Raw genomic sequence first — 24771 nt, 5'->3', positions numbered from 1 at the left:
ACCTCCCTCTCTGCATCTTTGATCCTGGCCAAAGAGCCACAGCACACGTAGGGAGAGAGAGAGACCAGTGAAGCATCCTTAGTGCAGCCCTGGCTGACATGAGTGGGGCACCGTGGGCTGACATGCAGTGCCATGCTCCTGCGTTCAGGACTGCAACGACCTGAGCAGTGGATGGGCAAATTGAGGTCTGCCCCCCTGAGCTGCCAACAAGGCTGAAGCCAGCTCTGAGCTAGATCCAAAGGAGGAAAACAGTCTTAAAAGTCCATCTTCTGGGAAAGGCATCCTTGGGCCCCATACCAGCGCCAGAGGGGATTCACACTATTCCTTTGGTCCGCAAACCTGCAGTCTCCATGTCAGGGAGCAGAGGAGCCTCATCACAGTCCTGCACGACTCCAGGAAAGCAGCAGTGAGGAAGGAACATCCCTTTGATGACCCCCTCTGGGCCGCTGGGCAAAGGAACATCAATCCTGAGCTTTACTCTTATTTTTCTGCTTCCATATTTTGGACAAGCGGAACTTGTTCTTCTTCTTCTCTGGTTCCTGGCTCTCAAGAGATCCATCTGCAGGAGAAGGAGCAGACACAGAGCAGGTTGAGACCCACAGCCCCAGTGCCACCCAGTGCTGCTCCATTAGAGTTGAAAGGGCCCTTACCCAACCTCTGGATCATGTTTGCCAACATCTGGTCCTCCTCTTGCTCTCTGTAATGGAACAGTATAGCATTAGAAAACTTCGCTGTGTTTCATGACAAGGCGGTAGACACCAAAAACCATGCAAAGAATACCGTTATTTCCCCAGTCAGAAACAACCAACCTGCACAGCACACCCTGAGAAGGGTGCAGGAAAAAACCACAAAAACCAGTTAGAGGAGTCCTAGACATTAGCAAATTTCATGCGGTTCCCTTGAAAGCAAGGGCCTGTGCGGGGATTTCCAGACCGTGGCAGTCCAACACTGCAGCAGGGAGGCCCTTCCCACAGCTGGTCTATGAATCATCAAGTTCACCGAGTTGTGAGACACCACCACACCCGAGACATGAATAAAGGTTGAGACACCAGTAGCCTGGGGTGCTGCAGAGGTGCTTGCATCACAGTCAGGGACAAACACACTGCTCTCTCCTTGTGCTGCTCTCTCCTTGTGCTTCGGCAAGGCCAGAGCCAAAAGCCTGGGCATTACTAGAATCCTCGAGCTGGAGTTGGTGCCCTGAGGTCAAGAAATGGAGGCTGCTTTTAGCAACAGGAGGCACAAATCCAGTTACTTGACACAGCAGTCTTCCTTTGAACTTGGGGAGGATCCAACTCTCTGCTACAGTGGTTCTTTCACTTGCTGCAGCAGACCAGCGCACTCCTGGCTTCATGTTCCCAGAGTCGTCTTGCAGCTCTTGTGCTGCCTGCATCCTCCCCATCTCCAGCCTTGCCCTCTCTTTCCCCGCTTTCTACATTTTCACAGCCCTTGTCCTCAGAGCAGCGTTAGCTTGAGAGAGCACTGAACATGGCTGTGGTTCTGATCTGTTTCTAACAGCTGCCAAGAAAGCAATGGCAGCAGCATTTAGGACAAGATGGTTGGTGACAGGTCACCACCCACCTCTCATGGAGCAGAAATCTGGGTTACAGCCATTCATCCACCTCTACAGCCTGGGCAGTGGAGGAAGTACAGTGGAAATCATCCCTGGTGTTGGCTCATCTCCCACCACTCGAGGCCCCTCACCTGAGTCTGTCCTCATCCAGGCACTCCACAATATTATTCCGATCATTGACTGTGTTCAGGTACGACTCCAGCAGCTCCTTCTCTCGCTCCTTCTCCCTTGGTGTCTTCAGTTCCTCTGCACAAGACAAGGGAAGCCCATCTCACAGCTACAGGTGAGTACCTCCCCGCTGTGGCTCCTGCCTCCACTCTGCTCCAGCAAGTCCCTCTCACAGGCCCAAATTTTATTATCCTCATGCTCAGCGGCACATCTTACATCCCCTCAGAAAGCGCAGGTGTGTTGAAAGTTACAGGGAGTCTGCACCTGACAGCTCGACAGCGCAGCCGTCAGGAGAGATCCCCCAGTGAAACTGTGATCCCTGTCAGTGTCATTCAGATCTGAAGGACATCGCAGGGCTGGCGTGCAGAGCAGAGGACTCCGCACAGCCAGGGGCCAGCAGGACTCTCAGTGCAGCCAGTCCTTACCTGGCTTGTTCATGAGGTGTCGCAGCTCTGTCTCAATGTTCCACTGCTGCTCCTCCAGCTTCTGCTGTTTCATCCTGGAAGGAACCACAGAACTGATGAATTAATGCCCCTCCGTGCCCGAGGGCTGGACCCTTCTCATATCATGCTAAAGCCTCATCTCTGCATTACCAACCACCTGGGTAGGGGCTGGTGGATCAGGGGGAATCCTCCTCCATCACATTTGTGAGGTTTCCCTCCTCACAAGCTCGTCAGAGACCCTGCGTGCTCATCAGTGCTCAAAGGCCCATCAGCTAATACATCAGGGTGCTGGCAGTTCTCCCAGAGAGATCCTCCAGCCCTCCTCATCCCACCAATTGGCACATTACTTTTTTGGGCTGCCATGCTCCCTCTCCTTCACTGCTTACTGCTCACAGGGGAAGTGCACAGGCAGACGGGTGAATTTCTGGTTGTACTTACTTGTACATCAGCTCTGATTCCTGTCTGAGCAGCAGCTGTTTCTCATGGATCAGTTTGAACCAATCCACCATGAGGGCATCCTCAGACTCATCTGCAAAGGAGACAAAGAACAAGACTCCTTCAGAAGCTGCATCAGTTCAGTCTCTCTGGCTCAAACACGCCATAACTTGAGGGAGAGCCTAGGATAACTTATATGAGCCACAGACAACCTCAAGTGAAAACATCATCTTTGGTATTCCTTGGCACAAGGGAAAGGATGCAGATCACCCTCTGCAGATTCAAGGAAGCTGCTCACAGATACTCTGCTATAGGGCACCCAGCTCATCTTCCATGTGGCCAGCACAACTCTGCCATTCTGAATGAACCCACTAAGCCCTGTGAAACAGGAGCCAGCCATGACGGCCAGTCTGGCTTGGGGTCCAAAAGCCAGATCAATAGCAGCCTTCCACTCCCCAAACTCTCTGATCCTCAGCCAAATAAACACAAGGCCTTGCTCACACGATAGGTTAAGAAACAGCCAGAGAGGGTTCAAAATCCCCAGGGTTTTATCTTGCTATACCAGGTACCTTTGGCAACCTGGTGTCTCACATGTAGCATGAGCTACTAGAAATGGAGCCAAGGATGCCCAGGGGTAGGACAGCAGCCTCACACCTTCCCACCATAACACAGCTGGTCCCAGGTCTCCTTTACCTCCCTCGCAGTCACGCAGCTGCTTCTCCAGCTCCACTCCTTTCAATTCCAGCTCATCCAGCTGCTTCTCAATGTCACACACCTTCTCCTGGATTTCCTCCTCAGGAAGGTAGTCTGGGTGCAGCTAGGAAAACAAATGTAGGACCAAATACAGCTCAGTACCCTCAGGCTGCCTGCTGAGGTCACAGCCCCAAACAGAGATAAGAAACGACATAAGGAGCCCAACTGCATGGGCCCTTCAAGCCATGTCCTTGAAGGGCCAAGTCAGCAGAGATGCAGACCTGGCTGCTCATAACAGAGCGGTGGCCACTGCAACGTTACAGCACTGTGATACATTCGCTGTGAATGATAACATCCACCCAGACTTGTCGATCCACAGACATTCCCCCTCCTTTGTTGGGGGATGCAATGTCTACCAGAATTTTGTTTGGCTCTGCCTTATTCCAGCTTCTATTGTCCCCCTGCATGGGAGATAACTGGCAGTCTCTCCATCTTGTCTCTGCCCCAGAGCCTTTTACCCTTTCCCTGGGAATTCAGAACACCCCCACCAATAAGACAAACTGAGATATATCTGGGCAAGCACTCCAGTGGGATACCCAGCAACCCCAGCCTGTACCCATTACACCTGGTTTGCAGCCATACCTTGGTTGGGGACACTGCCTCAGGGCTCTGGATGCTTTTCGGAACAGAAGGTTTAACTAGAAGGAAGAAAAAAACCCCAAAAAACAAAAAACACCACAACAAACTTTAAATATTTAAATACGTAGGCAGATTTAAATCTACCTACACCACCAGAGAGCACAACAGGTCCCTGCCACCCAAGAGGGCACTGACGGCACGCATGCATTGGCAGGCTAGATTAAGGTGAGAGATGTGCCTGCAGGAATCAGCACAGCCTGATATACTCCTCGTGCCTGGACACTCAGATACCCTCCGGTCACATGCATCCCCAGGGCATAGACAGTCACTTAACTCAGGTGTGACTTGGGAGCTTGCACCCGAGAATACTGACTTCCATGTTCATTCATTATCTTGTTAAAACTCGTAGGTATTTATTGTGCCAAAAGCCACCCCTTATTAAGCTTCTGAAGTATAGAACAGAAATACTGAGTTACTGTCACAGGAAACACCAAGGTATACTTAAAAATGCCCCTCTGGTGCTCTTGTACAAGGAAGTATCAGTAAATACTGATGAAACAAAGATGGTCTAGGGGACCTTAGCATAGGTCTCAGGAAACCAAGGTTCAATTCCTCCCACAAAACACTTCCTAGGTGAGAAGTCCCTTAGGCCCTGCTACACAGCATTATTTAGGCCCTGGACACCTATTAAAAATCATTCCTTAAGCAATGTGTATTTGTTCCACTGTGCCTCAGCTTCCTCTGCCCAACTGTGCTGCAAGGATAACTACAGAAGAGTGTGAGGTATTCGGGTACCCGAGGGGCTGGGCTGGATAATTACCACAGAGAGAGAACAGAGGCGTACACGGATGATGTGATAGGAAGGAAAACCCTAATATCAAAAGAGCAGGGCTGTAAGAAAGGCAGCAGTGGTGCAGGCTCAGCACACACAAGGAGGAAAACAGGACAGACAGACTAGGGGAGCTTCCTGAGAGATTCTGGCAATTGGTGCTGACTTGAGGAAGAGCTCAAGAACAGCTCTCCAATTGCCCAGTCCTTGCTCTACTGTGTTTTCTAGGAAGAAAGGAGAAGATGCTGGATGTGGCAATAACCTGTGTTGTCCCTGCCTCCCGGCCTCCATCAGGTTACTCCTCCCTCTGGATGCTGCTGGTTTGCTGACCTGCGACTCGCAGTTCTCTTAAAGGTTCCTCCGAGAGGGGCCTGGCCTGCCACGGGCAGTCTGCTGCTGCTGCCCGAGCAACACCTCCCTCTCCCAGCTCAGCCCTGTATCTCCAGGCTCCTTCTGGCTGATCTCTGCAGCATCTCCACCCAAGGCAGAAAGCTGCACCACCGATCGTGAGAAAGCCAAGGTCACTGGAGGGGAACAGCTAGTAAAATGATGCTCTCCTGATCAGCTCAGGGTCTGATATCCCCTGACATCCTCAAGTTCTGTCTTGACAGACATAAGATGGGTTGGCTGCTTGCCTGCAAACTGGAAGTAGGACAGTTGGCAGGAAAATCCTGGAGCCTCCTTTCTCAACAGAAAACACTACTTACACCAAAGAAAATTAATGATCCCCAGAAACGCTCACCATCCACAGCCCCACTCAACACACACAAGATTAAGGGCAGGAATGGCAGCTGACTGTTCACAGCAGCTCTCTGAGTGCTGAGGTACAGACCTATACAGAGGAGCAACAAGTCTGTCCTTAATCCACAGGCTGACAAGTGACAGCAGCAAGAGAACAGCCTTTCAGATGGCAGACTTGCACACACATGAAAAACGAGGGGAGACTGCTGGGAAAGTTTCCCATAGCAGACACTCCCCAACAGCAATCATTAAGCTTTAGAAAGACTGATATAAAACCAGCCTCCCTTATCTTAACAGCTCACTTCCCGGGAAAGATGTAATGCTGAACCTTGTGCCCGAGTCTGAGGAAAAAGGAGATGGTAAGTTTTTGGAAAATGATGGCAGTGGAGGCACGCTAAACTTTTAAAACAGACAACACAATTGGATTTTGAATGCTTCATAGCTGTCAGAGCTGCAGGCTAAGGACAATGCTGGAACCAGCTAACAAATACTAAAGCACAAGGCCACCGAACCGTCGGGACCCATCCCGCTTGGTCCGAGGCAAACATCAGAGTCAGGGCTGAGCCCTGCTGTGAAAACCTTCTAGTCCAAACAGGTAAGACAGGGTCAGATGGGGTAAGGAAAGGGGAGAACAAACAAACCAAGCAAACAGGACAGCAGCAAACATCAGGTTAGCTCCAGAGAGTTTCATTTGCATTGTGGTGGGATAGGTAGGAGGCAAGTACAACTGGCCAAAGGAGGAGAGATACAGAGTAAAGCTGTGGTTGAACATATAGGAGTAAGAAACGGGATTACAGGTAGGGACAAACTGGTCAGAACTGGTCAGGTCATCTTTGAAAGTCCAAGAAGCAGCAGCTTTGGCTGCTGCTACCGCGGGTCCTGCCAGATGGAGTCTCTAGCTGACAGTTCTCTGCATTCCTTTCATTTCCCAAAGCCAGTCAACTGGAGAGGAAGAGAGACATCAACTAGATCCCAGTTCCCCAAATTACGAGGTGGTCCTTTTCATCTTTCAGTCTAAAGAATCGACAGGGCAGTGACCTTGACAAATCCCTATTTTAACTTCTTCCCTTCCCATTGAATTCTCTGGCCTGGCTGGTTCCTGCTTAAGCCAAGCTGGCTAAAAAATTAATGACACAGATTTTTCCCCCATGACAACAGCCGCAGGCTTAGCCACAGAAAACTCGGGGACATATCTCCCATACTGACCACTCAGGCTGCTCCCTGACAGTGCAGAGAGAGTGCCTTTAAGAAGGCAGAAGAGACCTTACATGTGGTAGTGTTTTTCTTCAACTGGTTGCCCTCTTCCTCCTTCTTGGCAGAGCCCCCAGGGTCTTCCCAGCCCTGCTTCGAATTCTGACAGCTCTTGATAAGGTCTGAGCTGGGGATCAACAACTTCTTCGTGAATCCACCAGATGAAGCTGGATTAAGAAGCACAGACAGGTTTTGGGTAAGAAATTTCAACCCTTATCTCATAAAAATCCCTTTATTGCCCAACATCTCTGGCAGTCACCACTAGCCACCTTCATTTCTAGTCCTAGTTCTCCTCTCTCGATGATAGTGAAGGGCACAAGTCCAAACGAAACAGGGAGAAACCACCTATTATAAGGCCAGAGTATGAGAGAAGGGTGGAAGAGAAGAATAAATGGTTGGGAACCATCACCAAGATTTCTCACCATTACACATTTATGCAAGAGAGAGTAAGCGAAATCTTGCTAGCTATCTTGCAGAAGAAGGGAACCCTGTGAAGATCGAGTCCCTCTCCTTGGGGAAGGACGGCTCTCCAAATAAAGGCACCAGAGAGGCCAAAGCAGGTGCAGAGAGCAAAAATCCCTGAAAGCAAGGCACAGTCTCCACCAACATGTTCCTTACATGTGCCTTGCAGCACTAATGCCTGTCCCCTGCCTGACCAGCAAAATGAAGGCAAAGCTTATATCCTTCATACCAGAGTCCTGCTTTGCTGATGGGACAACTAACGGACTTGGCTTTGTCTCCTTGTGTGCTGGGCTCCCTGTTCCCACCTGGGAGTTAGCAGTAGGTTTCTTAGAGCCACCTTGGTCTCTGCAAAGAAGAAAGACAAAGGTAGGAAACCATCCCTCTTGCAGAATGGTCTCTTCCACAGGAAGAGTTCTGAACATCCTGGGCTGGATCTCCATCTGGGATGGTCACGCTTTTCTAATCAAAGTCCAGCAATTTGAAATATGCTTTCCCTCCCCAGAAATGAAAGCCTTTGCCGTTTCCATCAGATTGCTGAAAACAGAAGCATTAAAACACAGGAGCTCTTCCCTCCTATGTGCACACAGACCTGCAGCAACAAACACAGTTGCAGACACAGACATCCCCATTCACTTGTCACGGAGACCCACTGGCTCCAGGACACTCACTTGTCGGCTACAGGTTTCAACCGAGATCTCCAGTCTGCTGGGTTCTCAGACTTGTCTTCGCCAACATTCTTGCTTCCTAAAGAAAGGGACGTAGCAAGATAATAATAGATCCAATAAAAAGAAACAACCCATATTTGAGTCTCAGGAGGTTCTTAGGAGATAAGCCACACACTGGGGTAGATACTCTGATGTTATTGCAGCAAACCAGCACAAGTTTAACATGGACAGATTCACATACAACAGGTAGTAAATAACCTTGGTGGCATTTTCCCCTTTCAGCTCAAATGCTTTAAAACCTAGGCAGCTACAGAAACACAGCTGCAGTGTAAACGAACAGGCATGTTATACAGCAATGTAACACAAACAGCTCAGATCTCAGAGACCAAAGGATGGGGCAGGAAGGGGGAGAGACAAAAAACCCACAAGCTCACAGCAAACTGCAGACATACTGCTTCTGGCCCAAAAAAAGACAGGCCATTCAGAAGATGACACTGGGTATTCCCCCGAACATCATCCCTTGGCCAACTGCTCAGTCACCGTGGTGGAAGCTCAGTTCAAAACAGACAAGGAGGCTGGGTGAACCGCAGCTGCAATCACAAAATCGTCCTGAAGTTCTGGCAAGGTCTCCCATCTGGGAAAGTCTACCTAAGCCTCTGAAATCCACCATGATCCCAACGTTTGATGACAGCTAGTACAACTTCAAATACCTGGAGATCCTCAGAGAAGAAAAACTCACCATGCTAGAGGGAGCAATTGCACAGGGACAAATGGAGGTGTGTTGAGCCCCAGAACTCAGAAAACCCTTGTGTGGTGGTACAAACAGAAAGTATAGGAGTCACTGACATATTAATTGTTCTGATCCAAAAGAAAGGCATAAAGTTGGCATGCTGTGTCCAGCCAGAGCTGTATGTAAATCAGTCATCCTCACCTTTGATGCCTTTCGATGCTGGCTTGTGCACAGAGTCAACAGGTTTGCTGGCAGCCTGGCTCTTGAGCAGAGGGTCTGTAATCTTTTCCTCTTTTAGTGCTGTGTACCCTGTTTTGCTGGGCTGTGCTTTTGGAGCTGGACTCTGCCACTGAGAACTGGTGGGAGAAAACTTGCCACTGCAAAGAAGAACAACCTAGTGACCCTTTTTGAAAAGACAGACCTTTTTATTGGCCTCTGTTCCAAAGACCTGGATGAGTCCCTCTACATGTCTTTAAATCTCAGCCACAAAAGCAGTCAGGGAAAAGGGAAGAAAGATGCAGGGACTTCTCCAACTTATCCCAAGGATCATCTTGGGAGTAAAAAGGGAAAGAGAAATAGTACTTACCCGCTGGGCGCTGAGAAGCCAGTGGAACCGAGTCCTCCTGGCCTATTTGGAGAGGCGTTTGATCCAGCCAGAGCCTGTATAATATGGTTACGTGCCTGATCCTTCTCAGCATTCACTGGATTGACTTCAGTAGTAGTTCTGGCAGGGGCAGTTTTACCAGGGCCATGAGAAGAAGGAACTTGTTTTTTAGTGTCAGAGGTTTTATTGCTGGAGGACTCTAATGACCGAAAAAAATTTTCTCGGGCTTGCTGTGTTTTTGTTGTGGAGGTTGCCCAAAGAGGCCCTGATGGGGTACCTTCACGGTGATCTGTTTTACTTCCCAACGGGGTACTTTTGCAGTCATCTGATTTATTCACAGCTGAAGAGGACCATGGAGTATTTACACTTTTGAAGCCAGAGCTTCCAGAAGATGAAACAGATGGCTTGGTTGAATTAGCAAGGCCTTCCTGGCTGGGTTTCTTCAACACCTGCTCCAGTTTCTTGGGTTCTGCTGCTTTCTGGAACGCCCTGGCAGCGGTAGGCGCTGGGGTACTCTCAGGTTTGTTCCCGGTGCTGTGGAGACCAGAGATCTGGACATGGTCTGGCTGCTGGTGGCTGGTACAGATGAACGTACCGGGCTCAGGCCCAGCTTTGTAGCTTCCAGGAAGAAGCACGTTCCAACACTGCCTGCACCTGTGGATACAAAAGTCTCAGAAAACATCCTCCAGAGCACTGGGAGGCCATCGACACATAGCTGAGAGTGCAGGCACAATTCCACCGGCAGCACAGGGAGCGTGAAGGTACCACACTGGCAGTGAGCAGACCCCGTGTGCATGTTCCTCAGGCACCAAAACAGGAGCTGCTGACAGCATGGCCTGAAGTAGGAAAGGTGTGGATGAAAACAGACCTGTGCAAAGAGTCTTCCCTACGCACGGATCAAGAGCAGGCTCAGGCTGCCTCCACTCTGACAAAAATGTCCACCAACACCCTGAGTGTCTCACACCACTCTCCCTCCAGTCCCAAAGGAACGAGGCTGCCCCTCTGTGACCCACAGGTCTGTGCCCCCACTTTGAAGAGCTGTACCTGAAGCAATTCCTGTGATAGAGCTTCCCATCGACCAAGTAGCGCTGCACCAGGTGCACATGGTTCCCACAGATACCACAGCTGCTGCTAGGGATGTTCCCGCTCTCTGCCAGCACCCCTTTCTGTGGGGAAACACAGCGGGTGAGCAGGCAGCACTGTGGCCCCGCATACAGCTACGCATCTCCCAGGCAGGCGAGAGTTCGACACGCACAGCCAGTTGGCTAGGACAGAGAAGTGAAATCCAGAAAATCCCTGCTCCCACTAACCCCGTGTTTATACGAAGCGGAACAGCCCTCGGGAGAATAGGGTAAGGGGGGCTTGTTCCCACAAAGTCAGAGGACCCGGGTTTTTTGTCCATCTGTGGGAAACTGAAGTGCAAAGGTCTCTGATTTGAATTAGCTGGGGAAGGTCCTTACCCTTTTGAGAAAGGAGCTTCCTTTCTTCCATCCTGTTTTTGTCCCTACTCTGCTTTGAAACTGTTTCCAAGAATTTAATCAATGTTTTCTAGCAAAAATAACACATCCTGTTAAAAATCTCCATCCCCAAGACCTAGGACACGGCTATGCTGTTCCTAAGTCACCCATGTTCTATTCATTGCTAGATAAATCCCAGCTGACTGATGGCTTTCCAATGACTCCCACCTGAATCTGTTCACTAACCAGACCTCTGGATTGAATCCCCCATAGTGAGCAGAAAATTTAGAGACTGAGTCCTTACCACTAGGAGCCTTGAACTAACATAATACTCTCTGGCTCACTGAACAGATTTAAGATTTAAAGAACATCCCAAAACACATTTCTTACTGTTGTGACCGGGGAGGTTTCTTTTGGCTTAGCTCTGGCTGGTGGGTGGGCAGGAGGCAGTTTTGGTGGCACTGGCTTAGGAGGCTCTGAAACAGCTTTCTTCCCAAGAGGCTGCTCCTGAGGTTCGGAGGAAGGACGCTTGATTCCAGCCATGCCTCCAACTGGAAGAAAGGAAGAAGGGAAGATTTTAAGGTAACATAAGGAAAACCCATGAGCTTAGGAGTCATTTACAGTGTACGAAGATCCAGAGGTGCCTGATAGATAACATGCAAAGCATACAAGGGGACACACAAGCAGTTGCGTAGTGAAGTGAGGGGAAACAGTCAACAAGTGAATTTTACCAACATACGCTGGAATCATCTGGTATCTGAAACTGCTGATTTGTTTTCTTCTCAGGGAATTCCACGGAAGGGAATGAAAAAGTGGAAAAATACAAACCACCACCAGTCAATAGTGTGAACAAGATCTTGGGTTTGTACCTGGCTCACAGTTTGGCTGGAACTGATCACCACTGAAACAGGCACTGCTGTTAGGTATTACAGCTAAGGAACTGAAGCATGGAGGGTTTGCTTCATTCAAGTGGCTGTGCTCCAGACCTCCTACACACCCTGAACCTTTACTGCTGTGGGTGTCCACCCCACATCCCAGCTGGGACTCTCATGGAGCAAACAGGCTTGTAGAATGCAGAAATGACCAATAAAAATGGGTAATTCTATGACAGAGACTTGGAGGTGCCACGATGGTGCCAATGCAGAAACCAACAGGATTTGCCACACGAAGCCTGCAAATGCCCAATGCTCTTTTCTTTGCAAATGGAAGAGAAACCCTCTAAATTCACAAGTGGAGGAAAGAGAATCCCCAACACGCTTCAGCCAAGCAAAGAATGATACCCCGTGTCCTGGGAAGTGCGGGGAGACTTCCCTGGGAAATAAGGCTTCATGCACAATTTTTACAGGCAAGACCCCTCATCTGTCTCACAGGGATGGTTTTTTTTGTGCCACTTCCTATTCTGAATGAGATGTCTCTGTGTTCCTTGTGGGATATTCGAGCCACAGATTCGCTTTAAGAGCAACCAATTAAATGACCACCCATCTGAAAAGAAATTATACCCTTTTCAGTAAATACAGAGGGAGTCTGGGCAGAGTGTAGGGAGCAGAGAAGAAGGCCACTTCCCAGCATTCTTCTCTCAGGAAAGCTAGCTATCCAAATAAACACCCAGGGCTCTTTTACCCCAGTGACCAGTGGACTGGTGACAGCCGACCCAACAAATGGTTTAGACTCGGGCTGTCCCCTCACTTCCCGCTTGTGCCATTTATCGAGTTCCCAAAGCCCCGCACAAAGATGGGTGGCTTCAGCTCTGCTCTTCTGTAAACACCTGACCTCAATAAAATACTGGCCGCTGGCCCTCTCCAGCCTCCTGTGCCCTGCTTATTTCATGGTCCTGCTGGAGCCCATTCGAAGGACACAACTATGGTATTAGGAGTCTGCTTGGTGTCAGAGGGCACATTCCTGGCTGGGCTCATTTTCAGACACACACATTCACCCCAGCAACAGGAATGCAACCAGAGCGTTTTGTGGGACACTAGAGAGTATAAAAATGTGCTGTTCTTGATGACGTGGTAGGCGATATGCTGGCGGGGAGGGGGTAAACATCCCAAACTGACCCAGATTCCCACCACTTGGCACAAACACGATGGAATTTGTTTGACTCCAATCAGAATGGTTTTAAAACAAGAAATAAAAAATGAAGAGGGGGGAGGGAAGAGGTTGTAGAGCGAGAAAAAAAGCATGCTTCGATGTGTAAAGAGGCGGAGAAGAGGGAAGAGGTTAGACATGAAAGACAGCTCTCAGTGAATTGTGCTTTCTTTCCAAGATGTAGGACATTTTCAATACATATCTGTCTTCTCCATCTAGATTCACCTTAACCAGTTAAGTCATTCATGTCCCACTTTCCAAAGTTTCCTCTGGAGGAACCTGTGAAATTGGTTTATCATATTATTCCATTTTGTATGAATTTAAAGCCAAATATAAACCAAGTCTACAATAATGCTCCTGTGAGCCCAGATAAACTCTCCAGTACATGAATATAATGCCTTGGCAGCTCTGTGGCCTGTTTTACGTTTGAAAGAATTGCTATCACAATTATGTCAGTTAAGAGGATCATCTTCTTCTACTTCCTTCTACCAGTACTGCTGTGCTGTACAAGCCCTGCTATGGATGCTGTGCCATTGGCACAGCCTCCCAGAAAAGCTCAGCCTTGTTAGACTCCATGTTCTCACCAGCCCTGCAGTGTGGGAAGGACTGGAACAGGGATGAAGGTGTGCGAAAAAGGAAAGATGAGGTTGGAACCATGGAGGGGAACCTTCACTGCTCCTGTCTGGATGACCCATAAGAAATTTTAGATTGTATGTTAAATTTTAAGGCATTAGTTTTAAGACAAGGCACGGCCCTGTGCCCTTCCAAAAGCACTGGTGCTACTGTAGGCCAGTGTGTAAAGAGTTCAGATCCTCCACTGAAATAGTTCTGCTACCAAAAGGCATCTGTGCAGTCTATTTTACTTTTCCAAGCTTGTTAGGAGGCAAGGGAAAGCACAAAATTAAGCCCCAATCCTTCCCACCCCTCCAGGGAATATGGTACTTACTAGGAGACCGTCCATGGAAGTAATTATAATACTGGGAAACATAGGTGAGGATGCTCAGCCTGTCTGGTACCCTCAGAGCAACCATATCCTCTGCATCCAGCAAGGCTGGGATCCCCAGCTCCTCCTCCGCCACTCGAAATGCCTAGAGAAGGAAGGAAAAAAAAAAGGGTGTCTTGTTCAGCCCAGGCAGCAGAGCTGCTTCTCATCAGAAGTAAGAAACTCCACTGCAAACAGCCCCACTCAAATAATAACTCTACTGGGGAACAGCTGCACCAGTTTAACTCCTACATCGTACAGCCGTTACAGGAACCAATGGAGTCATGGCTTCCAGCCACCGCATTGAGAAATTCAGGCAGGGAGCCAAAAATCTGGCCTGGCAAGCTGTCCGTAGCTCACTGCACAGGAACTCACCTGGGCTTCCCCTGCTCTTCCTCCAGCCTGCCTCTATCTGGATATGCACAGCTGCGGAGAGCGAGGCCTGGCAGAAGGGGATATGTCAGTCCAGGCTGGCAGACTCATTTCCAGGCTTCCAGCCCAACCTGGAGCGCTCCCCAATTAACGGTGCACTGGTAGGTGTTTGCAGGCAGCTTTCTACCTCCAAGTGCTGTGCAAATGTTAACGCTTCCTGCCTACTGCCTGCTCTTCCCCATCTGAAAAAGGGGAAATCTTGGGCTGCAGGAGGGAGCTCTCTCTCCCAGACTAGGGAGGGGGAAGAGAGGAATAATGCAGAAGAATTCCTGATACCTAGCTTCTCTCCAGCTTAACCATTTCCATGCTGCCTAACAGGTATTTGGGCAAATATCCCTCTTGGTGGTTGCCTCTGCTTTGAAACTGCAGGATCAAAGTCAGGCAAAGGAGGGAAAATCTATTTTCTTCTGCCTCTGAACAAGAGCCTTTACTAGAGGACAAAAAACCCATAACAGCCATAAAGCAACTTTGCCCTTGCTCAACTCAGTGTAAGGCTTTTACTAGGGACCTTCTCCAGCCCTCTTCCTTCCTGGCTTTTAGGAAAAAAAACCCTTCTCTCCCTGTTTGGAGCATCCCTTTTGAAATGCCAACACAGCAAAGGAAAACAGCACTTGCAGGAGCGGAGGTACAAGGCAGGCTACTGCTAAACCCCACAGTGAAAGGGTTAAAGAAAGACTCAAACATATTAAAACCCTCCGCATCTGACCTCTGGCACAGACACACAACAGTGTTGGTGTACAAGCCAACTACTCCTGCTTAGAAGAAACAAACAGCCATTATTTTTTAGCAAGATAATTACCATTTTTTTCCATTGAGTATCCCAGTAAAAATGTAACTGAGCTGACATTAAGCACGCTTTCAGCCAGTTACCTCCGGCTGCCTCATGCTGGCTGCCAGGCCAGGCTGGCACTTGCCTGTCTTGTAACCTGGTACTTAATATATTCTTTGGAGTGTTCCCCATCTCACTGGCTGCACAACTGGTCCGACCAATGGGGTTTTGTTGCTGGACATTCCTGGTGTGCAGTCTAGTGGATACGAAGGCCACGCCACCTCCTGCCAGACGGTGCCATAGCTGAGACCAGCGCAACAGGCACAGAACAAGTGCAAGGGGCTGCCTGGACCACAAAGAGGAAGATGCTCTAGGCACACAACTGGTTTGGCCAGAACCAGGTAAGCAATGCAGAGAGCAGCATCAGGATGTAGTGTTCCCTGTGCCTACAGTATCCTCCTGTTCCTGGGAACTGCTCTTGCCTAGAGATCCAACAAGATCACCACCTAACATGGCCCAGTTGCCCTTCTCCTCTACCTGCCTGCCCAGGCTGGCCTTTAAAGAGGCAACACGTTATTTCTGCATAACATTTTTCAACAGTGCAGCTCCAAGTGGTTTATGAAAGAGGTATGTGTCACTGCTCCCATTTTGCATAGAGGAGGCAAAGTGATACGCTCAAGGCCGTATGAGCTGGCCAGGCACAGCTTTCCTCTGACACAGGCCACTGCTGTATCTGCTACACCACACCACCATCCATTAGCACTGAAAGAACTGGATCCAAGGCCCCTAGAAACCTTCCTCATCTTTATATATTTTTGAAATCTTTAGCAAAAAAATGCCACCAACTGAAATTTTTCTAGGGTTTGGGGTTGTTTTTATTGGCACTTGAGAAGTGACACATTCTTCCTCGGCAGAAGACCTTATATGGCAAATTGCAGCCCAAACAAGATATTTTTAGTTGAATAATACAGTCCCTGAAAAGAAGTTATTGAATAGTGAGGCATCAAGGAGGGTCTGAACAATAGAGAAATTGGGAGAAATCAGACCCACTCGTATCCCAAGGGCAGCCAGAGGAAGAAAGTGTAGGAGCTAGGATGGAGAGCAGTCCAAGGGGGGAGGCCAGCCCAGGAGCCCACAGGGAGATGGAGGAGTCAACTGCACCCACGGCAGAGCCAAGGCAGCACCATACCAGCAGTGAAAGGGTAACACGGACAAGTCATACTACAGTAGGTGGAATGAGGAAGAGAGAGCAAAATAAAGGACATAAAAGAAAGTAAGAAATGAAGGGAGGCAACACAGGCTGCAACAAAGGAGGGGAGCAACTCTTTTTATGAGAGGCACAAAGAAGCTTTTCATTAATAAAAGCAGCAGAGGTGGCTCATACAGCTCATTTCCCAGAGGAAAACAAAGTCGCCAGCAGAGCAGACACCATCAGCCTGGCTGGGGAAGGAGCAACACTCAGGGCTTCACAGGACTCTGGCTGGGATGACTGTCCATGGCAAAGAGGCCCTGATGCCTGCCAAATACCAAACCTCAAGGGCAAAAACACTAGGTCTGAATCTCACCTAGAGGAGAGGAACATGCAGGGCTGAACCTCAGAGACTGAATAACTGCTCACATACTGCAGCCCCAGCTTGGGGAGAGGGCGTCTGTCGCAGGCACTGTGAACAGGGCTGAGGACGAAGGGGAGCGGAAGCTAAGGAGCATGGAGAGGTGAGTTCAGCTCTCCTGGAGGCAAGGACCACCTCAGACAGCTCACTGCATCAGAGGATGCCATTTCTCCAGTCCAGACAAGAGTAGGCTGCCATGGTTCGTTCACATCCTGAGCTCCTGCCAAGCAGTCACGAAGCTGTGTGGAGCAATGCCAAGGGAAGAAAAGCATTTTAATCCACTGCCTCTCTCCTTGCGAGGGAGAGAGGGGGGAAAAAAGTCCTTCCTTGGAGCACTAAGCTCATGCTTGAATCCAGTGCAGGGGGGTGTTGGCCTGCTGAACTTCTGCTTTCTTTGTGGAGAGAACAAGAGAAACTCAAATCCCATCCTGGAGTGAAGTGTCCAGGCAGGATGAGGTTTTAGGTTGTCTCCACTTTCCAGCAGCTTTCATCCCCTTCACCAGGAACAAGCAGAAGCAGGGGAAGACTCCCTGCTCTTCCCCTCTCACACCAGCTGCCTCCCAGCTCCTGCTTCATCCTGCTCAGGAGCATCACGTGCTCAACGTGTCCATGTCCATGTATTGACCTCCAGCATCTCTGTCTGAGTTCCTGCTGCCACAGGACACGCTGGACACAGGCATTGCTGTGCAGCCAGCAAAGAAGTGTGAGCAGTCTGACGGTGCTTTCAAGCAGCCGACAAGCCTGGACATCACGTTCAAATCAGAAGGCTGGACACATGAGAATAAGGCAAAGGATTTGAATATGGCACACTCAGCACACTGCATCTGTAGGGTTTCTGTTGCTAAACCACACGAGCAAAGTACCAGGTCATAGACTAGACCAAAAGTAAAACATCAGAAGTCACTTACCAACTTGTTGTTCTCATACACATTTTCTTTACTGAGGGAGTTGAAGTTTCTGAAATACAGAAAGAAGAGAAAAATCTCAGGTCGGTGATGTAGAGCAAGCTGCTTCATTTCCAGCTCCTCAAGCCTCTCTGAGCCTCGCTGGTCTGAGGAACAGAGCACTTCCTCCCATCCTGCCCTCTCAGAGACACTCCGGAGAGAGCAGCATGGCAGATCCTGTCCAAGACAGTCAAAGAAGTGCTGTACCTCCTGGGACAGAGACACACAGGAGACCCAGCAGGCACAGCCATCTGCCCACATGCAGCACAACACATTTTTGGCACGTCTACCCTTGCAGGGCTGACTCCCGCAGCCTCCTGCGGACAGGACGTGCTGATGCTTAAACATCCCATGCAGATTCACAGCCAGGAGCAACCTCTAACTCATGGGGTGGGGTTTTTTCCCCAAAAAAAGCCCTGCTCCTCTCCCACCTCAAAAAAGATACACCAATGCCTGCCAGCCAGATTTACAACACTGTCTCCCTGGAAGTACTTTCCAACAGCTACATCCATGCTTTTCTCCCATCTTGCAAGTTGTCTCCACACAGATAGACCTCAGCTCCAAGGAGACGTGGATACCTCAGACACTGCATGTATCGCATGCTTCTCTGACGCACCCATATCCTCTGATCTCAGAAACTACTGGTTCCATCAGCACACAAGTTCTGGTTTCAAATCCTCTTTTCTCTTCTGGCAGAGCTCCACAAAACCAGCACCAGGTATCTGCCTGGGAAATACCTCTGCCCACAACACAATACTGTGGCTGATAACACCAAAGTTGCCTGTAGAAATCTTATTCTCCTTTCCCTAGGGCTGTCACCTTTGATTTGTAATCATAACCAATAACTGAAAAGGAAGAGACAATTACTGTTTGCAGTTACAAGCCAAAGTCAACAATCCTTCTTCCTTTCTGCTGTCCCTGGACATCACCTCCCTCTTCCCCTCTCCCCAGATTTTCTCTCCCTCTCTCTGCACTGTGCTGGGAACTCAGAAACTGGGGCCTGGCAGGACAAGCAAGGAGGCACAGGGGAGAGTGAGGTTGTGCTATTGGAAGTAGAGCTGCAACACAGCATGCTTTCTCACCCATAGCAGAGTGTGGCCCCTACTTAGGAAACATTCACTGTCAGCTTTGTTTTAAACTGACTGTCACTTGATAAACTCGGAATACAAAACTGACTGTTGGCTGGCAGCCGTGCTCTCCAACACTGCTTCCTTCTGCCCAGGCAAACGGGCAGGGTCAATTCCTTTATGATAACCCAGTTTCACTTTACAATCCTCGTACCCGCTGGCACAGAGCTAAGCAAAAGGCTGGTATCGGAGAGAAAATTCTCGCTGATAAACAGAAAAGGCTACAGCACCAATTTTGCATTTTTGTACGTAGCACCTTTATAACCGATGTGGACCTACCCTTGTTAGCCAGTCCCTCACCTCTGAGAGAAGCCAGGATAACCGCGTGAAAGCCAGGGCAAAGCTGGCTCGCGGCAACCTATTCATGAGACAAACACATGATCTGTATCGCAGCAGGGGAACTTTTTCCATGACTTGTAACAACAAGGAGCAAGCCAGGTACCTTATCTGCTTAGTACAGAAAGTGGAGCATTACATCATAAATAAGAGAGGCGCCTTCAAACAGGTTTGTCCATCATGCTGCAGCCTATGCCTCCTCCCTGCTTCCCACATCTGGTACTGCTATGTGGGATAAGGAAAGAACGAACGACAGATAAGACCCAAAGGTCAAACTCCCCCAAGAAGCATGTGAAGACAAGGCACATCCCACCTCTAAATCATATACGCTTTCCTGTGCAAAATCAAAGGGACTCGCAGAGGTTTTTCCTCAAGCATTGCTCCTGCCTGGAGATTTCCCTTCCCTGAGACAATGGATTAAAAAGAGCAACAAAAATAATCACAAGCCAAAAAAGTTTCAGTGAAACAATAGATACAATCATCCTGGTTTGTGTCAGGCAAGAAAATCAGCATTTTTTTTTTTTTTTTCCAAGAGCTTCAGCTGAGCTGAAGGAGGTGATTACAGCTCTCTGTCTCACCCCCGGTTCTGCTCCCAAATAGTCTCTGTAGTAGAGAAATGCAGGAAAACACCTGCAAGAGCAAAGGAGAGCTGCAGGTTCCTCGGTCATGCTGACACGTAAGACACAACATTCTGGAGTTACCTATTTATTGTCGGTCAGTGGCCTTCGGCCAAGCTGAATGCTGTTTGCTGTGGCAGTGTGTGTGCAGCTTCACACTGCGTGGTATGTAAGAGAGATGTAAAAACCCGAATCTCTTGATGGTGAATGTCTGAAATCCCCTTCTGTTCCCCAAAGGAGAGTGCAAACAACCAGGTTACTTAGTCATTTCGAGAGCCTCCTGCCCTTTCAGCATCACTCCTTCCCTGGCTAGTCATGTAAACTGCTTACATATAATATTTCTTTTGGAAATTGATCTTGCTGGTGCATCTCCTATCTTGGAATATCAAAGCTCTCTGGACCAACGTAATCCTAAGAAAGCAAAGCTAATACAAATGGAGAAGTAGGAGTTCTCCGCTGAGAAAACACAGGCAACTGAATTAATTGGAAGAGGTGAGAAATATGAATCTGACCCAAGAGAGGGCCTCCAGTGTTGGGAAGAAATCAGAGTGGAGTTCACTAGCACAGGAATGGAAGTAAAGTTTTTAGCTTCCCCAAAAATTCTTCTCTTAGCAAAAAGTGGCCGAGCATTTCTCATGCCCACAAATCTCCGTGACCACCCACTGCTCCAGCTGCACAGACCCAGCGCTCACAAAGCACGCCACGGTCCTGTGCAAGCAGGAAGCACATGTGCTTCCATAGGAGGAATCTCTGCTGCCAGAAGCACTAACTCGGTTGGAAACTTTACCTTGGAGCAGACTGAGCAAAAGAAGTCCCAGAGCCATGACGGTCCCAAAAAAGTTTCTGCCTCTCAGCGCTGTTGTACTATTTTCTCTAGAGACAACAAGATACACGCAGTCAAAAGGATCACTGAAAAAGAGTGAAGCACCCTGTGCTTGCTCACAGTCCTTGAGCAGAGGGTTCAAAACCAGCGTGCTCTGCTGGGAACAGGACCTTTCAGCTGTGTTCTTTCCAGAGGTGCAAACAACCTGGGGAGAGGGGACAGGGCTGGGAATCCCAGGTGGAAGATGTCCCCCATGCACTCACCCTCCTCTCAGCCTGCTCCACACTACTCTGGTCTCGCTGGCGAGCTGCAGTGTGCTGTTGGGGTTGACTAACAGCAGATGAGACTCCCTGACCCCAGAACCATCCTCCCCTCGCCTATGCCTGTCACGCAAACCACAACCCCACAGAGGCTAAGCAGTCAGCAGTTCTGCTTCACCCCTGCCTTTTGCTGGAGACTGCGGGCAACCCATCGTCAGCACAGCCAGGGCCCTCCCTGTCCATATTGGCAACTGTTGGCTTCATCCTGCCTCGTGGAGCTGACAGCAGCCCAGGAAATGCTGCTGGAGGAATGGGCACCCGCTGCTGCTCAGCTGCCAAGGGGGATTTCACAACCAGTCAATTCCCAGAACGCTAAGCTAAACACCAGCTCACAGTCTGGGAAAGAGCGAGATCCCGGACGAAGAGAAGGAGCTTAATCAAAACCTCTCCTCGACATCTGGCATTAATATCCAAGCAAGTATGTGCAGCTCCCCTGTTTCTTCTAACTCACTTATCAGTCCGAGGACACCAAAATCGTGGCCAGAGCTCACACAGCCATCACCATCACACACGGCAGTTGCAGACCTCAGCCTCCTGCCACGCAGCCGTGAGGCTTCACGTCCCTCTGATGAGAGGAGCCTCAGGGCTCTGCAGTCATCCCAGAATATGGGCTGGACCTGCCTGACACAGCATGCGTGCCTGGCTGGGGTTGGCTATGAAGCATTCCTCAGCTGGGACAAAAGAGAAATGAGTTTTCATGGTAATTCAGCATGCGTCTCCACTCCCCAAGAGCATCCTTGGGTGAGTGGGAAGTGAGTGGGAAATGCATTTCTAATTTTACACAGCCAGCCCTCTTCACCGATAACATACAGACCAACATGAGCCAAGCTTGAGAGAAGTTATCATATTTTCCATATGTTTTCCAGCAAGAAAACAGGAAGGGGGGAGAGACCCCCACCAGCCTGTCCTCTGAGTCACATACCCCACAAGAGAAGCCCATGATTATGACCGTGTTTTGTAATTGCTTGAAGTTTTCCTGTGAATTTCTCAGGCTCCTACAAGGAAAAATCCCCTGCACTCCTCAGCCCAAGAATGTCATTTGTTTAAACCAAGACGGAAAACACACTGTTGCAAAACTCTGATGCCATGACTGAATCATGTTCTGCAAGTGATTTATACAGCAGAGCTGCTGCAAACACACCAAGCACTCACAACACCAATTATCCTTTTCTAATTTTATTTTCAATATGATGCTTTTAATCTTCAACTAGGATCTTTGCTAGAAGCAAGGGGAGGAGCTCAGGATAAACCACTTCAAGCCCCTGGGAAGCAGGAGTCACAGCCACACATGCACCCAGCCGCACTTCTCTGCCAGTGGCTCCTTCACCGCCAACACTCAGAGAAGCTTTTACAGATACACAGAGAATTTGCACAAGCGTTCAGCCCCAGGATCCAACACATGACACCTGGCAGCCCTGGCCATCAACCACTTGAAAGCATAATTTCCTTCCAGCAGGACTTTGACCAGCCAAGGATACACCTGGTGCTTTCCTGCATTACACCACTGACACTGATGAGGGAGGTCACTGGTAAAAGCTTCTCTTTCCTTAACCTTCAGGCAGTCTTTGCTGTGCTGGTCCAAGTCGGAAAGAGCTTCTGTAAGGTCCTGAATGAAGTCAGGCAGAATTTCTATTGTAAAAGAAAATGAATGGGAACAGAAAGACGCCACAAGGAACATCTTCCCCCTTCAGCACAGGGGAATTTATTTAAGATACGTCTATCCACAACCCTTGACGCACAGTTCAAGGATTATAAACAACCCACTGAACTGGTCAACAGGATTACTCCAGCTCTCATGTCACTGAGCCCCTATTTACACCCATGCTCTGGATGGGCCAGCTGCAGAGTCGGCCAGGAAGCAGTCATGGTCCCTCTACGAGCACCTCCTGGTCACATCAGACTTTCTGCCCTGGTATTTTGTACCTTTGGGGCTATGAATCAAAGGAAGGAAAGGAAATATCTGGAGTCACGCAGACACAACAGCATGTCAGGAAGCCGTACATAGCAACACCATGGTGACTGCCCAAGCACTGCGGACTGCACAGAAAGTGTGCCTGAAGCTCCTGCACTAACCTCCCGCTGCCCAAGCCTGCTCCTGCTCTTCCAAATTTCAAAACAACAGAGGAAAAAGAGCAAGAGGAGATCTTCTTCTTGGGCTTCCACCAGAAGTGAGACACCTGTAAGAGAGATCGCTGCACACAAACCCAAGCGGCAAGCTGTCCTGGGAGCATGAGGGAAAAGGCAGAATTCAAGGAACAGGAGGAAAACCACAGTACAGAAAACCCAACCTGGTCCTCCACCAGCTAGACACATCTGACTGGGAGAGACCTAACAATTAAATCAATACTCCCGGGCAATCTTTGCGCTGCTCCCTTGCCTTGACCTCCCCCCTCAACCCCCCCACCTCAAAGTCCAAAAAGCCCAGAAATTAAAAAAAAAAAAACAAACTAGAGAGCAGGATCTATGTCTCCTTCCCACGATTCACCTTCCCAGAGGTTAACATCTGGGCAGGGAGAGGTCAAAACCTACAGGGCACCAGCAAGGGCTGGAAAACACTTTGCCTCCCACAGGCAGAGCTCTAGATGGGAAAAACGAGTGATGTTCAGGAATCCAGCGGCTGCCGGGCCCTGCCTTTCTACTGTATTTTGTTTAAATAGCCCTCGCCTCCCAGCTCGTCAGTGGCTGAGCCGCCATGGGGCTGAGCGAGGAAAGCCCAGCCTAAGCAAACACAAACAGCAAAGAAGGAAATGCTTCCCCAAAAATTGGTGCCCAAACTTGTTTTGCAATGGAAAGGATGTGTTTAAAATAGTCATACTTCAGCCACAGAGGGAAGAAAGGGGAAAACCAAAAAATATAGGGGGGAAAAAGAAGCACGTAGGCAGCGAGAGCGGAGCTCTTTGCTTGGAGATTGTCGGTGCGGGGGCTAGCTGAGCTCCTGGCGACGGCCGCCCGCCTGCAGCGTCTCCCAAGGAGGAGCTGGGATTTCTGTTAGGGCTGCGACTGCGGGGAAGGCGAGGTCCCACGCTGGACGGAGGGCCTGCAGCCCGCAGCTCAACGGCGGGCTGACCGCAGCCCGGCGAGGGCCCTCAGCTGCGAGCGCAGGGTCGCGGTCCCACCGGGCCGGCAGCCCACGCGTTGGCCTCGACGCCCGCCGAGGGTACTCACATGAGGTCGGGCCGGTGCCGGTGGAGGATGGCACAGAAGGCAAGGCCGTCGCGGAAGGAGGTGGTCATGTTGGTGATGCTGACATCGCGGTAGCCCTCGCACTGCTGCTTGCACCACAGCTGCAGGTTCTGGATGGCCGCCATGGCCTCGACGGCCCGGGGAAGACAGCGGCAGGCCCCGTGCCCCGGGGGCGGCTCGGCGAGGCAGCGGGGAGCCCCGCGCCCTGCCCAGCCGAGCCCAGCCGCAGTGCTGCCGGCGTGTGGCGGCCGGCCGCGGCGGGGAGGAGGCGGGGAAAGGGGCGGGCGAGGGGCGGGCGGCGGCCCCTGAGGGCCTCTCCGCCTCGTCCCGGGGCCGAGCTTGGCGGAGGGGGGGGAAATGACAGAAAACGAGTGTGTTTGGGACGTGAGCCGCGGCGCTGCGTGGGCAAGCTGCTGCGGGGCGTCGTGTGTGGCCGGGGGGGCCGCTTCTCCTCAGGGACGGGGGCAGCAGCACCCCCGGTTGTCCCGGCATGGCCCTGTCGCGACATGGGATCCCACACGTTGGGCTTCTGCCGCGGAGACAAAGTAAATTTCTTTTGCGTCCACACAAAAAAAAATGAAGCTTCCTTCGTGAAGGGGCGGCCGCGCAGGGGAGGCGTGAGGAGGAGGAGGAGGAAGCACGGCAGCCCAGAGGCCTCACGCTGGCTAGGGACGGAGGGGGGCCGGCCGCGGGCACAGGGTCCGCCCGGCCTGGGGCAGCCCGTCAGGCACCGGCCATCACCTGCAGCCGCCTCCGCTCCCTGTCCCGGCGGAGCGGGGTGGCTGCATGAGGGGGCCGAGAGGGCGGCCTCCAGCTGCGGCCCTGCCCCGGCCCGGCGAGCCCCGGCCCGGCGAGC

The 24771-nt window shown here is 50.3% G+C and overlaps 1 protein-coding gene across 1 annotated transcript; it reads right to left on the bottom strand.

Annotated features, from left to right (window-relative positions):
* Window positions 1-52: 52 nt before the first annotated feature.
* Window positions 53-24040, bottom strand: MICALL2 (MICAL like 2). The gene is made up of 17 exons (XM_059826321.1): window positions 23898-24040; window positions 17474-17522; window positions 13719-13860; window positions 11078-11238; window positions 10275-10396; window positions 9213-9884; window positions 8828-9003; window positions 7900-7975; window positions 7461-7576; window positions 6787-6936; window positions 3952-4007; window positions 3310-3433; window positions 2620-2710; window positions 2164-2237; window positions 1702-1816; window positions 651-697; window positions 53-559 (listed from the first exon to the last, which is right to left on the bottom strand). The coding sequence occupies exons 1-17, from the start codon at window positions 24038-24040 to the stop codon at window positions 462-464; spliced, it is 2412 nt and encodes an 803-aa protein (XP_059682304.1). The 3' UTR covers window positions 53-461.
* Between the last annotated feature and the right edge of the window lie 731 nt (window positions 24041-24771).

This window comes from Gavia stellata, chromosome 18, assembly GCF_030936135.1.
Source record: "Gavia stellata isolate bGavSte3 chromosome 18, bGavSte3.hap2, whole genome shotgun sequence".
Classification (NCBI taxonomy): Eukaryota; Metazoa; Chordata; class Aves; order Gaviiformes; family Gaviidae; genus Gavia; species Gavia stellata.
The sequence above is the reverse complement of the archived record's forward strand: the minus strand, read 5'-3'. Positions and strand labels throughout refer to the sequence as shown.